We start from the raw sequence: 22,555 nt of genomic DNA on the forward strand, positions 1-22,555 counted from the left end.
ACAGTTGTTAAATGGAAGAAAGGTGTTTCTTTGCCAAGTGAGTGATTGCTTATAAACCAGTACTTTATTCCTTTCTTTTTTTCTATAAAAGTTCATGAATAAGTTTACTGATTTAAGTCTTTTATAACTTGGGTTTAGGAGATGATGGGATAAATTGTTTTCTTTTCCATGATTTGAGAACAGACCTGTTTGGGACATTACAAGGAAAGATAAGGTCTTTTTTATTTCCAGGGATGGTAGGACTCCCAAGCTTTTCTTTTCACTTTGTAGGTCTTGCAACATACATTTAATACTAATTCAGAAGTGATGTGATTATGAGGCTGAAATAATAACTCAGGTGGGCAGGATCATTGTGTTCAATGGTGTCAGCATGCTTGACCATCAGAGGAAGTCAGTTCTTCTAAGAAATTGGTTAGTGTTAGAAGTATTAGAGCCTGAGGATAACTTAGTGTCAGTTATGATAAGGCTAAGTTACTCACTGTTTGCTTTTATGGCCTTATTTATGGACCATACGCCCCCTCTCACTCCTTCACATACTAACTGAATAACTGCCCATAGTCTGATACCATCCATCTCCTTTGCTTTGATTGGATCAGTTCCCACTTGTTAACTTCCTTTAGAATGGTCAAGTCTTTTTTTTTTTTTTTTTTTTTGGTTGGTAGTGAGGCTTGAACTCTGGGCTTGAGTGCTGTCCCTGCGCTCTTCAGCTCAAGGCTAGTGCACTATCGCTTGAGCCACAGCACCACTTCCAGTTTTCTAGTGGTTTATTGGAGATAACAGTATCACAGACTTTGCTGCCCAGCTGGGCAGGCTGAAAACTTGGATCCTCAGATCTCAGCCTCCTGAGTAGCTAGGATTATAGGCGTGAGCCACCTTGGCATCACAGTGGTCAAATATTTTATCCTTTTATTGCCTAATCTTTTCTTAAAGTGAGTCTTGTCAGCCTTTATCTGTGGCTTTTTGTCTTAAAAAAAAAAGTACTGTTAATCTGGGGCTGTTGGCTTGGTGGTGGTGGTGGTGTTTGATGCCCTTGGTGAGATCAAGGCTAGGATTCTGCCACATAATCGAGGTAAGAGTCTCTTGGACTTTTCCTGCCTAGGCAGGCTCTGAATTATAATCCTCAAGTCTCAGCCTCCTGAGTAGTTTAGGATTACAGAAAGGAGCCACCAGTACCCAGCTTTATTGTAGTTGATTTTTAAATATACATAATGGTTGTTGATGGTCAATAAGTACTGCACATCTAGGTTGGTTTGATTTTGCAGTTTTATTTATTTTTATTTTTTATTTCTTTTTTTTTTTTGCCAGTCATGGTGCCTGAACTCTGGGCCTGGGCACTGTCCCTCAGCTCTTCAGCTCAAGGCTAGTGCTCTACCACTTGAGCCACAGCACCACTTCCAGCCTTTTCTGCTTATGTGGTGCTGAGGAATCGAACCCAGGGCCTCATGCATGCAAGGCAAGCACTCTACCACTGAGCCACCTTCCCAGCCCCTAATTTTGCACAGTTTTAAAAGCCAGTCACTTGTCACTATTATTAGTATAGAAGAATTCTTAGACAAATAGGGGAGAACATGAAATTGACGCTGGTAATTACTGATTTCTCAATTAGAAAAGCTTCATTTTTTCTTTTTCTTCTTCTTTTTCTTCTTTTCTTTTGCCTTTCCTTTCCTTTCTTCCCTCCCTCCCCCTCTCTTTCTCTCTTTTTATCTTTCTCTTTCTTTCTCTCTTTCTCTCCCTCTCTTTCTCTCCCTCCCTCCCTCCCTTTCTTGTGATGTTCTTCAGCTCAAGGCTAGCACTTTACCACTGAGCCACCTTCCCAGCCCTAACTTTTTTACTACTTGGTTTTAGATATGAGAAATAGAACATGAGGTGGAACTGGAGCCTGGCTTAAGTGGTAGAGCTCCTACCTTGAGTGAAGAAGTGAAGCAAGAGTGTGAAGCCCTGAGTTCAAGCCCTGGTATTTTTTTTTTTTTTTTTTTTTTTTTTTTTTAGTATTTCTGGAAACCAAGCTAAAGAAGTGCAAATAGTGGCAATTATACTAGTTACTTGCTACTTACTATAGAGCACACTATGTAATAATGAAGACTGCAGTTTTTAAGCCCAACAATTTCCAAATATAGGAGCCAGGCATGGTGTCCCTGGACCTCACAAGCTGCAGTCAGCATTTCTCCTGGGATTATACTCATCTCAAAGTTGAGTGGGGAAGGATCTGCTTCCAAAGTCACATAGCTGGTTTCAGGATCCAGTTCTTCACAGACTGTTAGACTGAGGGACTCCATTCCTAATGAACGGTGTGTAGAGATCTTTCGGTTCCTTGCCAAATGGGCTTAGTGTAACACCTGTCTTCAAAGTGAGTAAGTTGGAGGGTAAAAGGAAAATGTAAGCAAAGTAGTTGCCCTGTACTCCTGTAGCATACTCCTGTAACATCCCATCACATGCTTTATGTTGTTCTTTAGAAACAAGTCACTGGGTCCTGCTTACAGTCAAAGGAATGAGATCTTTACCACACTTGTGTGTAGATAGGTGTGTTTTGGAGTAGAGAGAAGTTCATGGTCCTGTGTAAGGCATGTAGGCATTTAAGGGGTCAGCCAAGTTTGTTCCTGTCTCTGCCCCAGTAACTTGATTCAGTTCTTTACCTTCCCAGTTTGCAGAGAACTTTGCAACTAACTCATGCTTGTCCCTATCAGCATGTTGTCACCTTTCTCTTTCACCCTTTTTCTTTATCTGTTCTGAACTTGGCCTTTCAGTCCTGCTGGCTTCACTGATAATAAATAGTTGATCTTCTCACTACTTCTTTGGGAAAACACACAGGGTTCTGGCACTTTTGGGGCTGCTGCTAGCATCTGTTTAGGATTTATTGTTAATAGTGGAATAAATGATTGGCTTGTAGTAAGAGTCTTTTTTTCTTTTGGTGCTGGTCCTGGGGTTTCAACTCAAGGCTTGAGTGTTGTCCTTGAGCTTGCTCAAGGCTAGGTCTCTACCACTTGCCACAGCTTTCATTTCCAGCTTTTTGCTGGTTAATTGGAGATAACAGATGATTTTTTTTCCTGCCTGGGCTGGCTTTGAACTATGATCCTTAGATCTCAAGTAGGATTACAGGCATGAGACACTAGCAACTGGCTGAAAACAAGAATTATTAGTTATATATTATATGAGTTATATTAGTTTTGGTATTCTTTTTATGGTTCAACAATTATTTTGCCACAGTATGATGTTATTGAATCCATTTATTGACAGCTCTCTTTGTGGCACACATTTATTATAGATACTCATTGATAATGTTTCTAATTATCACCACAACCTGAAAATTATTTCCTTCATCAGTAGGAAGAGAATGAGACTGAAGGGTGGTTAATAGTATCTTGTAGGGCACAGTAGCATGCTCTAGTCCAGTGCTTCCTGACTCCACTGCTTGCTTCTGGTCTGGCTGTCTCCTATTTCACTTGCTTCCCTCCCCTTCCACAATTCCCTCCAGTTTGTAAGACACCAGAGTCCCTGACTATGAGTTGACTGCTGCTTATAATGGATCATCTTTGGGAACTTAGTATCTGTGCAGCTAAATGTCAGGGCAGGTGTTTTGCTAACAATATTGTTTGATTCAAAAAATAAATTAAGGTCTGAAAAGTGTGTATTGAACTGCTCTGGTCCTGGTAGTCCGTGAGATAGCTTTCTAGAGCTGTTTCTGTGGGTTCATTAAAATATTCTGAGAAACCTAGAAACTAGGTTTGGGAAGTCAGGACACATTTTATTTTATTTTATTTTTTTGTCGGTCATGGGGCTTGAACTCTGGGCCTGGGTGCTGTCCCTCAGCTCTTCAGCTCAAGGCGAGCGCTTTACCACTTGAGCTACAGCGCCACTTCCGGTTTTCTGGTGGTTTATTGGAGATAGGAGTCTCACAGTCTCTCCTGCCCGGGCTGGCTTTGAACCACGATCCTCAGATCTCAGCCTCCTGAGTAGCTAGGATTACAGGCGTGAGCCACCAGCGCCTGGCTCAGGACACAGTAGGCAAAGTTTAGTTTTTCTTTCATTATTATTGGGATACAGGTTCCAAACTGGAAAGTAAACTTCTATTGTCTAGGAGGAGAGCAAATGTCTTGTGTTTTCTGGTGTTTTTATCCTATGGCTGTGAGAAATTCAGTTCTTCAGTTGTGCCTTTTTATGCTCCAATGTAGTGTTTAAATACAGTCTCAAATGCCTTACTTTTCTGTATGAGTAATAGCTGTTTCAAAGAAAACAGAAGAAATAAGATGGGACATTTTAGTGAGTAAAGCTGGTAACCAGACCATACATGATGAAGTTCTCAGGGAAGTTTGCTTTGTAACCACAGCCATTAGTACTGTGAGCTAGTGCAAAACTATATATACAGCATTTTACTACAAGGATATTTATCATTTCTTTGGTTGAAATTAGATGCCTGCATTTCTAAAACATGGAATGATTTTGTGAAGTCACTTTAGTGGCACTACCAAGTGTTGTTAAAATAAGTGGAGGATTTTTATTTCTTTTCTAGTAATGAGCGAATGGCTTTTCGGTCTTCCCCCAGATCTTGCAAATAGGTTAGTGTTGTGGTAGAGAAGTGTCTGGTTAATAGTATCTCTTGTGTATAAAGGAAGCTGTTTTTGCTTCTAGCACTCCATAGTTGGATTTATAGCTCAGCTCATGTTTCAGTTTGAATAACTTTGGTAAAGTAGTACATGTAAAGGAAGAAGTGTTTACTAGTTGTAGGTACTTTTTCAGTAAGTCTTTTTAGCACAGCAGTTAATTATCATTAGTACCCTTCCCTCCTTAAAAATCTTGGCTTAGGTTAAGTGGATAATTCTAGATATGTATGGTGAGTCTGGTGAGCCTTTATTGGATAGTCTGTGTTTCCCTTTGCTGAAGGCCTCTTTGTGTCTTTTACCAAATAAATAATAGTGCTCTGACTAGGTGTGTAGTCAGAACACTTTGATTAAAGACCTTTTGGGACTGTGAGCATCTTCAGTACCCCTGTCTAAAAGAAAGTGTTGACTGCTGTACTTTCATCCTTTATGAATTCTTTAAAAGCATCTATTATTTTTAATTTGCAGCAGCTCTTGCCAGGTAAAAAGTTTTGGGAAACAGATGAATCCAGCAAAGATGGACCAAAAGGAATATTCCTGGGTGATCAATGGCGAGACAGTGCCTGGGGAACATCAGGTAATCTAGATCTAGCATCTGTACTGTGATTTATGCCTGTCTTAGAGCTCCTTTCCTCAGCACTTGGCAAAGTCATGATTTCCTATCAGTGACATAAGCACGTCAAGCAAATGTCCTGTCCTATAATATAATTGCCATAAGGGAGCTTAATGATGCAGTATATTAAAACTTAATCAATACAAAATCAAATCTTCAGTATTTTCTAAGTGCTAGTCACAGAGAATTAGTCTCGTTTGAAATGACAATTTTAGCTGTAACTTTTTGTTCTGTACTGCTGTCAGCTTACTTGGAATTAGAAAATCCTTGCCTGCTATTTGAAGTTCATGTTTCCTTTTCTCCCCTTACCCTTGTATGCCATGTATGGGATACTCTTATCTTTAAGTGTGATTGGGGCCAAATCAAGTCACTGGACACAGCCACTTTGTGATAGACCTCCTCTGAAGAGAAATGAGGAGAACTTGTAGAGGCAGACATACTTGACAGCAGGAGGGAGCAATAGATGACAAAGAGTAAAAAGACAGAAAATCCAAAAGCTAATGTGCGTGCTGTATTATATAGCAAAGTTCAAGAATGAAACCTTAAGATGACCATGAACCATCAGAAAAGATCAAATTATGTTGTTACTTTTAAAAAGGGCATTAAAATTATATTTTATTTTAGTGATACTACAAATAAAAACTATTAAATTCTGCTATGTGAAAGGGATAAATGTTAATTTATGCACTTGGCTATAGAAACCAATTATGTAAACTGTTGTATTTCTCTACCTTTGATAAATGAAGGGTGTGTTTCCTTTTCTTAGCTTTATGTAGATTATCAGTACTTAGTGAAAGACACAATAGGAAATTTGGGCTCATCTGGCCATGGCAGGTCTCCTGATTCCTACTTATTGCTTTATCCTTGAGACATCACTCATAATTTGTTTGGGCCTCTGGCTGCACTGTATCATGCTTGTGTATCTTTTTTGTAGATCATTCAGTTTCCCAGCCAATCATGGTGCAGAGAAGACCTGGTCAGAGTTTCCATGTGAACAGTGAGGTCAATTCTGTACTGTCCCCACGATCGGAGAGTGGGGGACTAGGCGTTAGCATGGTGGAGTATGTGTTGAGCTCATCCCCGGGCGATTCCTGTCTAAGAAAAGGAGGATTTGTAAGTTGTCTTGAGGAACTTGTTCCTATCTCTCTCTCTTCTTTCCCCCTAAAGCAATAAATGCCTGTTTAGTTTCGTTAGCTACTCATAGCACTCATTACAGGGTGTTTTTAAACACTTATTACAAATGTAGCTCAGCAAATACAGTACATGTAAACTAAAGTTTAAATGTGGAGAAGTAGTGTTTTTTGGGGGACATAGTACTGTGAAGTAAAAACTGAAATCTAAATCTTAGTGTAGTTCACTGGTTGACTAGAAAACAGCATTCTTAGTTTAAAACAAAAACAATAGAGCAAACAAGGCATAGAATTAAAAGAAAGTCCAAACTGGGTATCAACAGGGAATTTCAGACCTGAGAGTAGTAATATGCTAGTACCCAGGGAACCTTAAAATGGACCAGGTATGTGGGATCATTCTTGTTTTGTAGCTAGGCTTTAATTTAAAAAAAATAAAAAAAAAATCACCTTTAGCCCTCCTAATAAAGCTTTGCTTCTCACACCTGGCCTGTTAGGTAATTAGAAATTCTATTGATTCTTTATCAATAGGGTTTGTTTGTTTGTTTGTTTGTTTTTAATTCCTTGTCACTGACCTCTATGTTAAATGTTACCCAGAGCAGTATTTACCTACTGCTGCTTCCTACTGAATCTTAGTAGCCTTCCTCAAGCATCTTTGGTAATCTTTCTCAAAAGTATTTCTTTATGTCATCAACTTCCTAGTGGTAGCAATGGAAAGCTTCCTAATGTAGTATTCCATGACTACTTTGATGTTGTAATTCACAATTAGGAAGGCCATCAGATATCCTTAGAATGTCTTATATCTTATTTTTGTTTGAACTCACTTTGTGTTCTTTTTTCCCCTAAATTCATTTGGACCAATACCACCTGATGGTATTAAGAAAAAAAGATGTTCTTTCCCTCAAATCATACTAAAGACTTTGTGTCCATAACTCCACACGCACGCACGCACGCACGCACGCACGCACGCGCACCCCTCCCAAACTCTCACACATATTCTTATCTATGGATTTGTCTATCAAATTTATTACCCCCCCCCTTTTTTTTTTACCTCTATTTCACACTAGGTGTCAAAGTCTTGGTCCTGTTTTTGTACTTTCACTTAAAACTTACTCAAGAAACAGTAGTTTATATTTGGTGTAGCCTCCTGAAGTGTCAAATATACCTTTTGAGTTTTAGCCATTCTATAGCTTGACCTGATTGCTTCTTGGTCATTTGGTCCTGCAAAGACTTAGATCAGGCTTAGTGGCTTGTGGATCAAGTAGAAATCTGGTTTTTAATGTTCGAAACTTCCCAAGAGACTTATTGGGGAGAACATGAGCTACCCTTTGGATGTGAGGAATGGGTTCAGGGCAAATTATCATGTGCCTGCTGTATAACAGAAAGAATGGAATTACTTTTCTTACCTGATTCCCAGCTCACTCTTCCTCATCTTCCAAGAATCAATTCGTTTGAGGAAATACTGCCTTCAAAACACCATCTTTAGCTTTTGTTGGAGGAGAAAAATTAGTGTTTTGTATTAGTGAGTTGCTAGTGTGGTGGTGAGTGGGACCTTCTACGAACTGGCTGTGAACTATCTGATATGTATGTGACCAGTTTCTAGTTTGTGGACGTTAGCTAGGAGACATTTGCCTTATTACTGTGAGTTTCTGGAAGACAGAAGAATCACTGGAATTATGAGGTTGATAAAATGGTGGAACTGAATTATTGCTAATATTTTGTTAAACGTGCTTTCTAAATGATTCTAAATATGTTTGGATTTAGTATCTTGCATTTTTTTTGTAAAGGAGGGTTTCATATTTAGTTGTGGATAATTGTTACCTCTTTTATAGTATGTGTTCAGAGGAGATTAGGCCTCACGATTGGATTCTTCCTTGTCCCCCTGCCCCTACCATTTCGCTCCCCTGCGCTCCTCTCCACTACCCTCTCCTTTCCTCATTCTCTCTTTCTGTCCCCTGTGGTACTGGGTATCAAACCTAGGGCTTGTATGTGCTTGGCAAACATTTTACCACTGGGCTACACTTGTCTGGATACTGGACTTTTTGCTAAGCTTCTGAGATGAAATTTCTCCAAATCTATGTTCTAGTTTCTTCTTAGAAGGAAACTTTCAGATAGTGAAATGGTATCCTGTATTTGACTTCAGTTGTATCTATAGAGTGATAAAGGAAGCCTAACTGCTCAGTAACATTAAGCTACTATGTTGGCCTGTACGATCCTCTTGTGGGTGAAGACCATTATGGATGAAGATCATTAAACTGTTCATTGGCTTTGGGGTTATATTCTGTTGAATTTATACCTAATGCTGCTTTACTTTGCCTGTTGGTTAGGTTGACACCTGACTAAAGCTATGTTTATGGAAACCTGAATCACTTTGTAGTTGTTTCTTTTGAAAACAAATCTAGTCTGTCACAATTTAGAAAAGAAAGATAATAAGGTGTCTGCTTGTTGTGGATAATTGCTCTAAAGAACACTGTTAGTTTGTGTGTTAGAGCATTCAGGTGTTTAACTCTTTGAGTAACTTTACTGCCAGTGCCTCTAGTAAGCTATGGGAACCTTGTGTTAATCTCCTGAGAGCTGAAACCATCACCTCTGGTGACATAGTGATTGTAGACCTCAAAGCAAGTACTAGAAGGTTACTTTCAGATAGGGTAACAGATAGTCTAGACATTAAAGTTTTCAGGTAAAGTGGCTTGTAACTAATATTTCCAGAGCTTTTCCATTTTTTAATGAGGTTTTCTGGTTATAGGATGATTGAAAATATTTTAAGACTGACTCTGTGCCTTCTTGAGTTCACTTTGATTGTGTAAATGGCTTCTGTGATAAGAATATGTTCATACTGATGAAGAATCTGGTTACCATATTTTGTTTTTAGCACTTGTTGCAAATTTTTAGTGTTCTGCATATGAATCCCAACCACTAGAATAGCAGTTTTTAAAATAATGATAAAATAATGGCAACTATTTTTTTCCTTTTTTGTATTTTTAAATTTATTTATTCTTGGAGTAGTATAGATCTTTACCTCTCTTCCTCAACCCAGTTCAGAATGGTTACAAATTGAAATGGAATTAACTGAATTGTGGAGGCCCATGATGCCCAACAAAGGACCCTGCTGTTTTTCTGGAATAGAAGCCAAGCCTGCCAATAAATATAAACATATAGGATCAGAATTTTTACCTTAATAGTTTATAGTACCCAAAGAAATGAGACAGTTATTCATATTATGGTAATCTTGTAGAAGAAAGATATTTAGAAAAATACCTTGAGGGCTGGGAATGTGGCTTAGTGGTAGAGTGCTTGCCTAGCATGCATGAAGCCCTGGGTTTGATTCCTCAGTACCACATAGACAGCAAAAGCTAGAAGGGGGTGCTGTGGCTCAAGTGGTAGAGTGGTAGCCTTGAGCAAAAATAAGCTCAGAGACAGTGCCCAGGCCCTGAGGTCAAGCCCCAGGATGGGCAAACCAAACCAGACAACATCTCGCCCCCCCCCCCCAAAAAAAAAAAAAAAAGAAACAAAAAACAACCTTGAAAGATCTTTCTGTATTCTGTAGGAAGTATCTGCTTTCTGACCTGGTTATTAATTCATTTGGGTCACAAATCTTGATGGTTTTCTTTGCTAGACTTGCTGTATTATTTTAGGTAATCAATGCTGTTGACTTTGATTTTTGTTGAAAACGTTGGAAAATGTAATACAGATAGAAAATCAGGGGTTTGAATCTCAGCTGGACCTTAATTTCCTCATCTGAAAAATGAGGGTAAGTAAAATCCTGTTAAGTTTTGCTCCTCAAAGTTAAAACATCAATATCATTAGCATTACCTGGGAGTCTTGTTAGAAATTGTTTTGTGGGAGAGTATGTGTGTGTGCATACGCGTGTGTGCCAGTACTGGGGCTTAGTTTTTGTACTCAAGGCTGGCTCTCTACCACTTGAGACACACATCCACTTTCAGCTTTTTGGTGTTTATTTGGAGATAAATCTGGTGGACTCTTCTACCTGATCTGGCTTTGAACTGCAATTTTCAGATCTCGGCCTCTTAAGCAGCTAGGATTACAGGTATGACCTACCAGAGCCCTGCTTAAAAGTATATATTCTTAGGGTCCTTTAGACTTACAGAATCAAAATCAAAATCTGGCCTTTTGTTGGGGTGCTACGTTTGTTGTTGTTGTTTTTAATTTGACATTAGCACTTGAACTCAGGACCTCATGCTCAGTGTTGCTCTTCCACTTGGACCTCCAGTCCAGCAATTGGACATATTCTCTCAGACTTCTTTCTCTGACTAGGCTGGCCTTGAATTGTGATCCTCAGATCTCTCCATCGCTAGGATTAGCCACTAGTACCATGTTGCTGCTGCTGCTTCTGCTTCTGCTTCTGCTTCTGCTTCTTCTTCTTCTTCTGCTTCTTCTTCTGCTTCTTCTGCTTCTTCTGCTGCTTCTGCTTCTTCTTCTTCTTCTGCTTCTTCTGCTTCTGCTTCTGCTTCTTCTGCTTCTGCTTCTGCTTCTTCTGCTTCTGCTTCTTCTTCTTCTCCTCCTTCTCCTTCTCCTTCTCCTTCTCCTCCTCCTCCTCCTCCTCCTCCTCCTGTTCCTCCTCCTGTTCCTCCTCCTCCTCCTGTTCTTGTTCCTCCTCCTGTTCCTGTTCCTCCTCCTGTTCCTCCTCCTCCTCCTGTTCCTCCTGTTCCTCCTCCTGTTCCTCCTCCTCCTGTTCCTGTTCCTCCTCCTCCTGTTCCTCCTCCTGTTCCTCCTGTTCCTCCTCCTCCTGTTCCTCCTCCTCCTCCTCCTCCTCCTCCTGTTCCTCCTCCTCCTGTTCCTCCTGTTCCTCCTCCTGTTCCTCCTGTTCCTCCTGTTCCTCCTCCTCCTCCTCCTCCTCCTGTTCCTCCTCCTCCTGTTCCTCCTCCTCCTGTTCCTCCTCCTCCTCCTGTTCCTCCTCCTGTTCCTCCTCCTCCTCCTGTTCCTCCTCCTCTTCCTCCTCCTCCTCCTCCTCCTCCTGTTCCTCCTCCTGTTCCTCCTGTTCCTCCTCCTCCTCCTCCTCCTCCTCCTGTTCCTCCTCCTCCTCCTCCTCCTCCTCCTCCTCCTCCTCCTCCTCTTCCTCCTGTTCCTCCTCCTCCTCCTCCTGTTCCTCCTGTTCCTCCTCCTCCTGTTCCTCCTGTTCCTCCTCCTCCTGTTCCTCCTGTTCCTCCTCCTCCTCCTGTTCCTCCTCCTCCTCCTCCTCCTGTTCCTCCTCCTGTTCCTCCTCCTGTTCCTCCTCCTGTTCCTCCTCCTGTTCCTCCTGTTCCTCCTGTTCCTCCTCCTCCTCCTCCTCCTCCTCCTCCTCCTCCTCCTCCTCCTGTTCCTCCTCCTCCTCCTCCTCCTCCTCCTGTTCCTCCTCCTCCTCCTCCTGTTCCTCCTCCTCCTCCTCCTCTTCCTCCTGTTCCTCCTCCTGTTCCTCCTCCTCCTCCTGTTCCTCCTCCTCCTCCTGTTCCTCCTCCTCCTCCTGTTCCTCCTGTTCCTCCTCCTCCTGTTCCTCCTCCTCCTCCTGTTCCTCCTCCTCCTCCTGTTCCTCCTCCTCCTGTTCCTGTTCCTCCTGTTCCTCCTCCTCCTCCTCCTCCTCCTGTTCCTGTTCCTCCTGTTCCTCCTCCTCCTCCTCCTCCTCCTGTTCCTGTTCCTCCTGTTCCTCCTCCTCCTCCTCCTCCTGTTCCTCCTCCTCCTGTTCCTCCTGTTCCTCCTCCTCCTCCTCCTCCTCCTCCTGTTCCTCCTCCTCCTCCTGTTCCTCCTCCTCCTTCTCCTCCTGTTCCTCCTCCTCCTCCTCCTCCTCCTCCTGTTCCTCCTCCTCCTCCTGTTCCTCCTCCTCCTCCTGTTCCTCCTCCTCCTGTTCCTCCTCCTCCTCCTCCTCCTGTTCCTCCTCCTCCTCCTCCTCCTCCTGTTCCTCCTCCTCCTCCTCCTCCTCCTGTTCCTCCTCCTCCTCCTGTTCCTCCTCCTCCTCCTCTTCCTCCTCCTCCTCCTCCTCCTCCTCCTCCTCCTGTTCCTCCTTCTTCTCCTGTTCCTCCTCCTCCTCCTCCTCCTGTTCCTCCTTCTCCTTCTTCTCCTGTTCCTCCTCCTGTTCCTCCTCCTTTTCCTCCTCCTCCTGTTCCTCCTCTTCTTCTCAAAAAAAGACAAGTAGTCACTATGTAGTCCAGACTGTCCTTGAACTTCTGGTGCTAGCTTTACAGTCTGCATCACTGCGCCTGGCTCTTAAAACCTGCATTTTGAAAAGATATCCCTAATGATTTATGATTTATATTAAAGTTTGATAAGCACTCGACTAAGATATAATTTCCTTGGAAGACTGACTCATGAGGAAGCTATTAAAAACTTAAAACATAAATTTAGTTTTCAGATTTGAGCTTGTCTTAAATAATTCTACATGTTTTACTTTGTATGTAATATACAATTTTCAGCTGCTGATTAGATCACTTAAAACAATAACAGCCTTTTAAAATTCCTTTACCATAAAAATAAACGAACACTTCCTTTTGTTTTTCTTTTCTTCATGGGAATCACAGCAGATACGCCAACATTAGGAATTGTGGGCTATTCTGCACACAATGATACCCATTCAAATGAGTTCATGTCATACTTGAATTTCTAGTGTTTGCTTTTTGCTGTCACATAAATGATAGTATCTTAGGTGAAATTTAGTAGTAGCTTGATTTTATACATAGGTCAGAAAAACCAGTAGGGTCAAGAGCCTAATGATTAGAGTCTTAGGAATAAATAGGACTAGTTGTTTTGAAGCCTTGGGGAAGTGGAATTAAAGGTGGCTTGTATGTTCTGTTAAAGACGCAATGAGGAAAAAATGGGAAGATTAGAAGTACTTAAAGAATTTTCTATTTTTAAGAATTGTACTTAAAAAAGGAATTATACTTTTATGATTTGCCTTATTTAATCTTTAGAATACTCTTTAAGGTAGATATTGTCTCTTTTAATTTACAGGTGAGAAAAATAAGGATTACAAAGTAGGGGCTTGAATTCAAAGTTTTAATTCTAGATCTGAGCTGTATTTTCTTTTTTCTTTTTTTATTGGCTAGTGAGTTAGGTTCCCTTTTTTATAATCACACTTTAATGTTTAATCAAAGTATTTCATATGGCTATCAATTTAAAATTTTTATTTATTTAAAAATACTACTCTGGGCGGGGCGCTGGTGGCTCACGCCTGTAATCCTAGCTACTCAGGAGGCTGAGATCTGAGGATCACGGTTCAAAGCCAGCCCGGGCAGGAGAGACTGTGAGACTCCTATCTCCAATAAACCACCAGAAAACCGGAAGTGGCGCTGTAGCTCAAGTGGTAGAGCGCTCGCCTTGAGCTGAAGAGCTGAGGGACAGCGCCCAGGCCCAGAGTTCAAGTCCCACAACCGACCAAAAAAAAAAAAAAAATACTACTCTGGGAACTGGTGGGTCCCACCTGTAGACCTAGCTACTTAGGAAACTGAGATCTGGGGATCAGTTGAAGCCAGCCAGGGCAGGAAAGTTCATGCAATTTTTTTTTTTTTTTTTTGGCCAGTCCTGGGGCTTGATCTCAGAGTCTGGGCACTGTCCCCGAGCTGCTTTTGCTCTACCACTTGAGCCACAGTGACACATCTAGCCTTTTCTGTGTATCTGGTACTGAGGAATTGAACTCAGGGCTTCATGCATGCTAGGCAAGTACTCTTAACACTAAGCCACATTCCCTGCTGCTTTTATGATTTTTAATACTGTTGTGTACTAGGAGATTTTACTGACAGAAAAACTAAAACACCACTTTGCTTTAAAAAAATTGTTGTTAGGGGCTAAGAAGGTGGCTCAGTGGTAGAGTGCTTGCCTTGCATGCATGAGGCCCTGGGTTCAATTCCTCAGCACCACATAAGCAGAAAAAAGCCAGAAGTGGCACCGTGCCTCAAGTTAGAGCTCTAGCCTTGAGCTGAAGAGCTCAGGGATAGAGCCCAGGCCCAGAGTTCAGGACCCATGGCAGACCAGGGTGCGGGGGGGGGGGGGGTCATTGTTAAAGGTGATATACAAAAGGATTACAGTTATATAAGTTGGGTAATGAGCATGTTTCTTTTTGGACAGTGTCACTGTATCGCTTGCTTTCTTACAGTTTTTCCTGCTGTCCCCACCTACAAATTATATAGGACTTTCCCTTTTTTGATGGTTATGTTGGACTTTAATTATATTCTCAATTGTGGGTTCTTATCAGAGCTATTTGAGAAAAAGCTTTTTATAACAGTTGTGGGAGCTTCTGAAGACCAATTAAACTAGATTCTTAAAAAAGATTTTAATGATCAGCTCTAACCATTGAACCACTGCTTTGTGAAAATGACTTCCCTTAGGAAGGCTCTATATATGTGCATGATAAACTAAGTAATTTTTGATTTTTAAAGTTTTTAATATTTGTACCTTACATAGTGTTACATAAGAAATACCATCCCATGCATCGCTTTTTACTTACATTTATGTTACACTTATTTAAAATGACTTACATTTAACTTTCACACATGCATTATTTTATTGGTGTACCTAATCACTTTTTACTAAACAAAACTATCCCTGTCAAAAACAAGTGTTACATAGGAGAAGCCACTATTTTAGCTAAGGTTGTTAGCTCAGAGATTAAATGACCTGTCCTAAGTTTTATGACCTATAAGTGTTGGCAGCTGAGATAGAACATAGGTTTGGTGAACCTTGTATCAGTATTTTCTGAAACACCACTTAGCTATGAGTATTTTAGATACCGTAAAATATGAAAATAACCTTAAAATTTATCTGCCCATTTACACCTTTCCTATACACTATAGGCTCTTAGTATTTCTATGAATCCAAATCTACTAGTATCTTTAATATGTTTTGATTCGTTTTTTTCTACTTGTATTCTTAATAACTTTCAGAAATTAGACTTGATGGCCAATCATTTTTATTGAGGACTATTTTTAATTTACTGAACTTTGTATGTGTGTGCTTGTGTGTGTGCTAGTACTAGGGTTTGGACTGTGAGTCATGTATTCTTTCTTTGTTCTTTGTTCAAGGTTGGTGCTCTGCCAGTTGAACCAGAGCTTCACTTCTGGCTTTATGGTGGTTAATTGGAGAGAAGAGTCTCATGGACTTTCTTGTCCAGTCTGGCTTCCAATCATAATCCTTAGATCTTGGCCTCCTGAGTAGTTAGGATTACAGACATGAGCTACCAGAACTTGGCAAGGTAGCAATATTTTGTAGGAATAACTAATACCGCCCATTCATGGGAATATTTTGAAAATGTAACCCAAGGCTATATAATTGAGAATGCAGTGATTAGTGGCCAATTTTTCATACCATGCCAGTCAGCGTTGATCAGTCAGCATATAGATGGTCCAAGCAGGTTTTCAGTAAGTCCTTCCTTACAAAAAAGATCACTGAGGAAATCTGATGTAGAGCACTGCTTTGACCAGTGAATATGCCTTGCTACCAGATTCTTGTTTGTGGAATTTTCCCACTGTTTCCTTTGCAGTTTGCCACAGATCTTTTGAACTATTTGTCAGATAGTGAAGCTGAACTACTTCTCTTGCACTTGTGATTTCATTTTTAGATGTGTAGAAGATTGTTTATATGTAGAAATGGATTGTTTCTTGTAATATTTTTTGCTGTTTACGTGATTTTTTTTTTCATTAAAATAGAGCTTGCTTTTTGGGGGCCACTAGTCCTGGGGCTTGAACTCAGGGCCTGGGCACTGTCCCTGAGCTGCTTTTGCCCTTGAGCCCTGGTACCACTTCTGGCCTTTTCTGTTTATGTGGTACTGAGGAATGGAACCCAGGGCTTCATGCATGCTAGGCAAGCACTCTACCACTAAGCCACATTCCCAGCTATTTTTTGTTTTTGTTGTTGTTGTTTATTTTAATCTAGATCATGTTACCACTGTCTAGACTCTTGTTTGATGTTAAGACAACAGGAAGATGCTTCTTTTGGCAGGTAAATTTTACAGAATTTTGTAGAACTTTTATAGAATATTTTAGCTTTTGATTTTTTTGTAATCTTATTTATTGAGCTTCTAAACCACGCATTATATTCAGTGCTAGAGAAGTAAAAATGAATATATTTTATGAGTTCTATTTTTGTACTATGGAGGGAGGCATTGTTTCTGGTTATTTTTTATGCATTTTTCATTGTTATTGTAAAGGTGATGTGCAGGGGGTGTTTCTGGTTATCTTAAAGGTCCTTTTGCCTTTAGAATTCTGTCATACTACTATCTCTATTTTGGGATCTCTGTGTAATACTCAGTTGACTTTTATTCAGTCCTTTTGAATCACTAACAAATACCCTCATCTTTAAAGCTCTACCCTGTAAAGCACATTTTATTTTCTACCAATGCTGTGCTTAGCCAATCTTGATGCCACCTGAAGCTCAGGTGTATATCTTTTTCTAAGTTAATTCCTTGTTGTGTGTTCCTTTATCCATATTATCCGTGCAAGGCTTCTTTTTCTTATTGCATTTGAACAGAGACCGACTCTTAATAGTAAAATGGGCTTTGATCTAGTTGCCAGAAGGTATAAGAATGTCAGAGTTATTTCTGAGCCAATGATCTCTAAGAACTAGTCTGAAGGCATCCATTGGTTTTAGCTCTGTAGGCCTGCCCCTGCCTACAGTCAGTGTGTTGTAGGAGTGCTCTGTTCACAACTGTTGTTACTTCATTATTGATGTTCCCTTACCAAAATTTGGGTTTGGTGACTGGAAATGCTGTGCAAAAGCTCTCATCTTCTGTTGTTTGGGCTTGGCATTTACTAGGAGCTTGAATTGAAACACCCTGTACACATCTTCTTAAATCAGGAATCAGAGGTGAGGCACAGCAAGATTATCTCCCTGTAGTTTGATAAAAGTTAAAGTTACTTAGTTAAGTCTTATAAACCTCTCTATTGTATCAACATAGGAGTTTTTCCTTTTGATAATTACATTGCATTTGCTTTATGCATCCAGTTCTTAAAACCTTCTATGCCAATAGAGAGACACGTCTTTCCCTAGAAGGCAGAACATAAATGTGTCTAGCTCTGTGTTGCTGTGTCCAGTGTTTCCTAAGATGCGTTCTCAGAGTTCACATGCTTCAGGATATCCCCCATTATTTCTCAAGACTAATTTAATTTGCCTTGAAATAGTCAGGTAGTGGAGGATGGTGAATAATTCTGAGTCCTTTTCCTGATGGTGAATAGTTCTGAGTCCTTTTCCTGATAGGATTTCACAGTTAGATTTAATTTGTTTGAAGCATTAAAAAGCCATTTAATTGTTAGTGCCATGTGCCGTAAGGTTTATAAGGTTTATGTGGGGAGGAGATGGTGCAAATTGGCAGGGCATATTTCCCAAGATTAAGTATAATGGAATAATTGAGTAGGAATGATGTTGGACTACGTTTGAAGTAAGAGAGAATTAATCACTTTAACACTTTCCCTCTGTACTATTAGCTCACATACCTGGGACTTATTAGGAGTAATGCTATTATATAGACAGAGATTTGGAATAGAGAAGTTGGGCTGAGCAGTACAAAGTTAGGCTGGGGTTTGGGAGAAAATGGGTATATTGTGGGAAAAGTACAGGGTGCTAGAGACAGTGGGCATGATAAGACTGTTCTAAACTCTCTAAATGTATGTCTGTCTCTTCCCTCATTTGGCAAGACTTTTTGTAGTGTTCCTTCCTCTGTGTTGTTTGTTAATTAGATTGTAATGTCTGAAAGGGCATGGACACTGTTCTGTTCTAATTAGCATCTAGTGTAGTCTGGTGTCTACAGTGGTTGCCCACTATTAGTTGATGATTAGTGAAGCTGAAGCTATTTTTTAAACAGGGCCCAAGGGATGCAGACAGTGATGAAAACGACAAAGGTGAAAAGAAGAACAAGGGTACGTTTGATGGAGATAAGCTAGGAGATTTGAAGGAGGAGGGTGATGTGATGGACAAGACCAATGGTTTACCAGTGCAGAATGGGATTGATGCAGACGTCAAAGATTTTAGGTTTGTATATTTTACACTTCTGGTTTTGGAATGTGGGCAGTGGGTTTTGTTCATTTCTGATTTTGTTTTATTTAAAAGAATTATTTCTAGAATAGATCATGAAATAAAATGATAAATTGATAAGGTGAAATTTTTAAAAGAATTATTAATACTTGGTATTTTGCAAAAAAGATTGGCTTTATGTTTGTATAGATCTCCAGAATTTGAAGAATGGTTCTGTTAAGATTATTTCAGTAATTCTTGAGTATGGAAATCACCTGGTATAGGTGCCTTAGGGCTTTCCCCATGTTTCTTCTACATTGCTATGTTAGAGCAGCACTGTTACTAGTGGTGAGTGTGTAATATCCCTCTGACATGTTGGGGTAAAAGTGCTGAAACCTTGTGTATTATCTCATTTGAGTTTCCTAAGTTCCTTTCAGGTAGGTTTGTAGGGCATGGATCATTTCCCTCACTTTGAAGAATTAGAGATGCAGTTTAAATGATTTTTTGATTCATTTATTTTATGTCTTGCTGTGTAGCTCAGGCTGGCACTGAATTTATCTTGTCCTCTCCTTAGCTTCCTGAGTACTGGGATTACAGGTGTGTTCCTCCGCACCGACCAAATGACTTGCTCTTAATCATAATCCCTTTCATAGATGGCTTTCATCCTATCTCTGGTTATGATTGATTTGCAGATCCTACCCTATAATTTAACATAATATTATATATTTGTCTCAACTGTTGGCAACTATTCCTCAGTTATAAAGGTAAACTTTAGATGATATGGCAGACAATGGAAAAAATCTATCAAAATCCTTGTTCAGTGGTACATATGTAGAAAATTATAATAATTTTAATGTCAGTCTAAAGCTAATGGGTATGTATTTTCACTTACATACACACAGCCTTGTCCTTAACAATATCTACCACAATCATTCTCTTAAATCAGCTTTTGTAGAACAAGTGGCAATCGTTTAATAATCCTAATTTAATTTTTGTATCTTGATCACCTAAAGAATTACAAAGTTGAGGCAAATGGTAACAAACACCTGAGATATTTCATGTGTGAGTTCAGGTAGCCTCTCCTCTCTGGGTCTCAGTCAGCCTATGACAATATTTTGTTGTATTTGGATGGGGCAGATGGTATATAAAGGAATATTCCTTGAGTGCAACCATAGGCTATGTTCCCTGACTATAATGTTAATTATTACTAGTTTGATTTAGATGATATAATCTTATGGTGCTTTTACCTAAGGTGGTGGCATATCCTTATTTATACCTGTGTCCCAGGTTATCAGTAGTGCTCAGTTTTGTTCTTTTGGCGTATCCTAGTTTGGACGATAAATTTTATATAAGTTTTAATTTTTAGGATTATCTTAGGAGTGGAGAGTATCCTCAATGCTGAATTAATTAATTGTTAATTTTTATTTTTGGTCAGATGTGGGGCTTGCATTCTGGGCCTGGGTGCTGCCCTGCCCCTCAACTCTTCAGCTTAAGGCGAGTGCTCTACCGCTTGAGTCACAGAGCCAGTTTTCTAATAGTTTATTGGAGATAAGAGTCTCACGGACTTTCCTGCCCAGGCTGTCTTTGAACCATGATCCTTAGATCTCAGCCTGCTGAGTAGCTATGATTAAAGGAGTAAACCACTGGCGCCTGGCCTAATTAATTAATTTGTTCGGTAGTGGGGCTTGAACTCTGGGCTTGGGTGCTATCCCTCAGCTCTTCAGCTCAAGGTGAGCACTCTGCTGCTTGAGCCACAGCACCACTTCCAGTTTTCTAGTGGTTTATTGGAGATAAGAGTCTCCCGGACTTTCTTGCCTGGGCTGGCTTTGAACTGTGATCCTCAGATCTCAGGCTCCTAAATAGCTAGGATTACAGGTGTGAGCCACCTGCGCCCGGCTTAATTTTTTATTTTTTGAAGTGATTTTCTTCTTTTGGTTTCTTAGGGGAGAGTTTTAATATTGTTAGTAATACATTAAAACTTTATTAGAGTCATTTTGAGAATTAAAATTTCTCCTTATCAATGAACTTTTTCTTTTTTCTTTCTATCCTTTTGGGGGGGGCGGCTAGTCTGGGGCATGGACTCATGGCCTGGACTCTTCCCTGAGCTTCTTTGTGCTCAAGGCTAGTGCTCTACCACTTGAGTCACAATGCCACTTCTGGCCTTTTCTGAGTAGTTTATTGGAGATAACCTTACAGACTTTCCTGCCTGGGCTGGTTTGAACCTTGATCTTCAGATCTCAGCCTTTTGAGAAGCTAGGATTACAGATGTGAGCCACTGGTGCCCAGCTATTTTTACCTAGTCTTTTTATTTATTTATTTTTTGGTCAGTTGTGGGGTTTGAACTCTGGGTTTGGGCGCTGTCTGTGCGCTCTTCAGCTCAAGGCGAGTGCTCTACCGCTTGAGCCACAGCACCACTTCTGGTTTTCTAGTGGTTTATTGGAGATCAGAGTCTCATGTACTTTCCTGCCTGGGAAGGCTTTAAACCGTGATCCTCAGATCTCAGCCTCCTGAGTAGCTAGGGTTACACGCATGAGCCACTGGCGCCTGGCTTTCTACCTAGTCTTAAGAACCAGCAAAACCAATCATAAACCAGGTCTTGCTTGTATTCCCTCCCCCTCCCCCTCCCCCTCCCCCTCCCCCCCCCCCCTTCTCTCACATGTCTTGGGGTTTGAACACAGGACCTGGGCACTGTCCCTGAGTTTCTTAATTGCTCAAAGCTGACATTCTACCACTTGAGCCACAGTTCCATTTCTACCTTTTTTGTAGTTTATTGGAGATAAGAGTCTCATGGACTTTCCTGCTTGGGCTGGTTTTGAACTGTGATCCTCAGATCTCAGCCTCCTGAGTAGTTAGGATTACAGGTATGAGTCACTGGTGCCCAGCTGTAATTTTTTAACTTACTATTTGAACTCAGGCTCAGATGTGTGTCTTGTTTCCAAGACATGGAAACCAGCTTCTTCCATTGGCATTTTTCTCCCTTGCATGTACTGGGTTTGAAATCCAGGCTTTGATCTCTTGCTTAGCCTTTTCATTCAAGTGTGGCATTTTACTGTTTGAGCCTCAGCTCCACTTTGGCTTTTTTGCTAGTTATTTGGAGATAAAAAGTCTCATGGACTTTCCTGTCCCAGCTGGTTTCAAACTTTGATCCTCGGATATCAGCCTTCTGAATAGATAGGATTAAAGGCACCAGCCACCAGCACCAGGTTCATTAGCTCTGCATTTAAATATGTTTCTGAGGAAGCGTATTTCATACATATGTTTTTGTAGACAGTCTCTTTTTATGAATACTATAGATAGCAGTTTTTTCAATTGTCCATTGTTCTTCAAATCTAGACTCTTTTGATAAAGAAATATGAATTTATAGTGGGTAATGCAAATTTAAGAAGTGGGCATGTTGGAAGGCAAGTAACAGATGATATTGGAGGTTATAAACCTGTAAGCAGTGTAAAGGAACTTTGGTTATTTTGTTGAAGTTGCTTTAAGTACTATTGATAAAAAAGCTATGTTAAGGACATTATCCTTAAAGTTGGGGTTGCTGTAGTGTCCCTCCCCAATCAAAATATGGTTTAATGCCCTTTACTTTCTCTGTTTAGCCGTACCCCTGGTAATTGCCAGAATTCTGCTAATGAAGTGGATCTTCTGGGTCCAAACCAGAATGGTTCTGAGGGCTTAGCCCAGCTGACCAGCACCAATGGTGCCAAGCCCGTGGAGGATTTCTCCAACATGGAGTCCCAGAGTGTCCCCTTGGACCCCATGGAACATGTGGGCATGGAGCCTCTGCAGTTTGATTATTCAGGCACGCAGGTACCTGTGGACTCAGCAGCCGCAACTGTGGGACTTTTTGACTACAATTCTCAACAACAGGTACTGTGTCTCTTGTCACCCTTTTCTACTTTCCTTTCAGACAGCACCTTATTCCAGTAACTAAGAATGAGGGGATGGGAGGACTGTCATTAGCCAGCTCCTCTTAACCAAGCAGTAAAAGGGGGTTACAGAGCCTTTCTTAAGAAATGAATTTACATGCCAGAGCACTGACAGGAGGGCACCCGCTTGACGTACTTCTGTGGTTCTTCTCTCACCTGAGCCTGCAGAACGCACAACTTTCAGAAGCTCAGTTACTCTGAAGATTTATGTCATTTCCTGAACTCTCCCTTGCCGCCTGAGGAGTGTAGTGTCATGTCGTAATGTTACATTAGGTACTATGCACAGTCTAGAATGTGGCAGAAGGTCTGCTACTTGTTACAAGAGTTAGAATGTGATTAGAGGGTACACAAAGTAGGTCTGCCATCAAA

The 22,555-nt window shown here is 40.6% G+C and overlaps 1 protein-coding gene across 15 annotated transcripts in view; it reads left to right on the forward strand.

Moving 5' to 3' along the window:
• The window catches only part of Pum1 (pumilio RNA binding family member 1), a 135,566-nt gene that overhangs the window by 56,638 nt on the left and 56,373 nt on the right, over positions 1–22,555 (forward strand). For 9 of the 15 annotated variants that reach the window (XM_070037418.1, XM_070037417.1, XM_070037421.1 and 6 more), the window contains exons 4-7: positions 5,064–5,172; positions 6,143–6,321; positions 18,115–18,281; positions 21,857–22,127. The exons of 2 other annotated variants lie outside the window; for them this stretch is intronic. In XM_070037418.1, the coding sequence (XP_069893519.1) occupies positions 5,064–5,172; positions 6,143–6,321; positions 18,115–18,281; positions 21,857–22,127 (726 nt within the window). The remainder of the gene's footprint in view (positions 1–5,063; positions 5,173–6,142; positions 6,322–18,114; positions 18,282–21,856; positions 22,128–22,555) is intronic. 4 more of the 15 variants (XM_070037428.1, XM_070037429.1, XM_070037430.1 and 1 more) reach the window with 2 other exon arrangements.

This window comes from Dipodomys merriami, unplaced genomic scaffold (genome assembly GCF_024711535.1).
Source record: "Dipodomys merriami isolate MVZ:Mamm:240054 unplaced genomic scaffold, mDipMer1.0.p SCAF_28, whole genome shotgun sequence".
Classification (NCBI taxonomy): Eukaryota; Metazoa; Chordata; class Mammalia; order Rodentia; family Heteromyidae; genus Dipodomys; species Dipodomys merriami.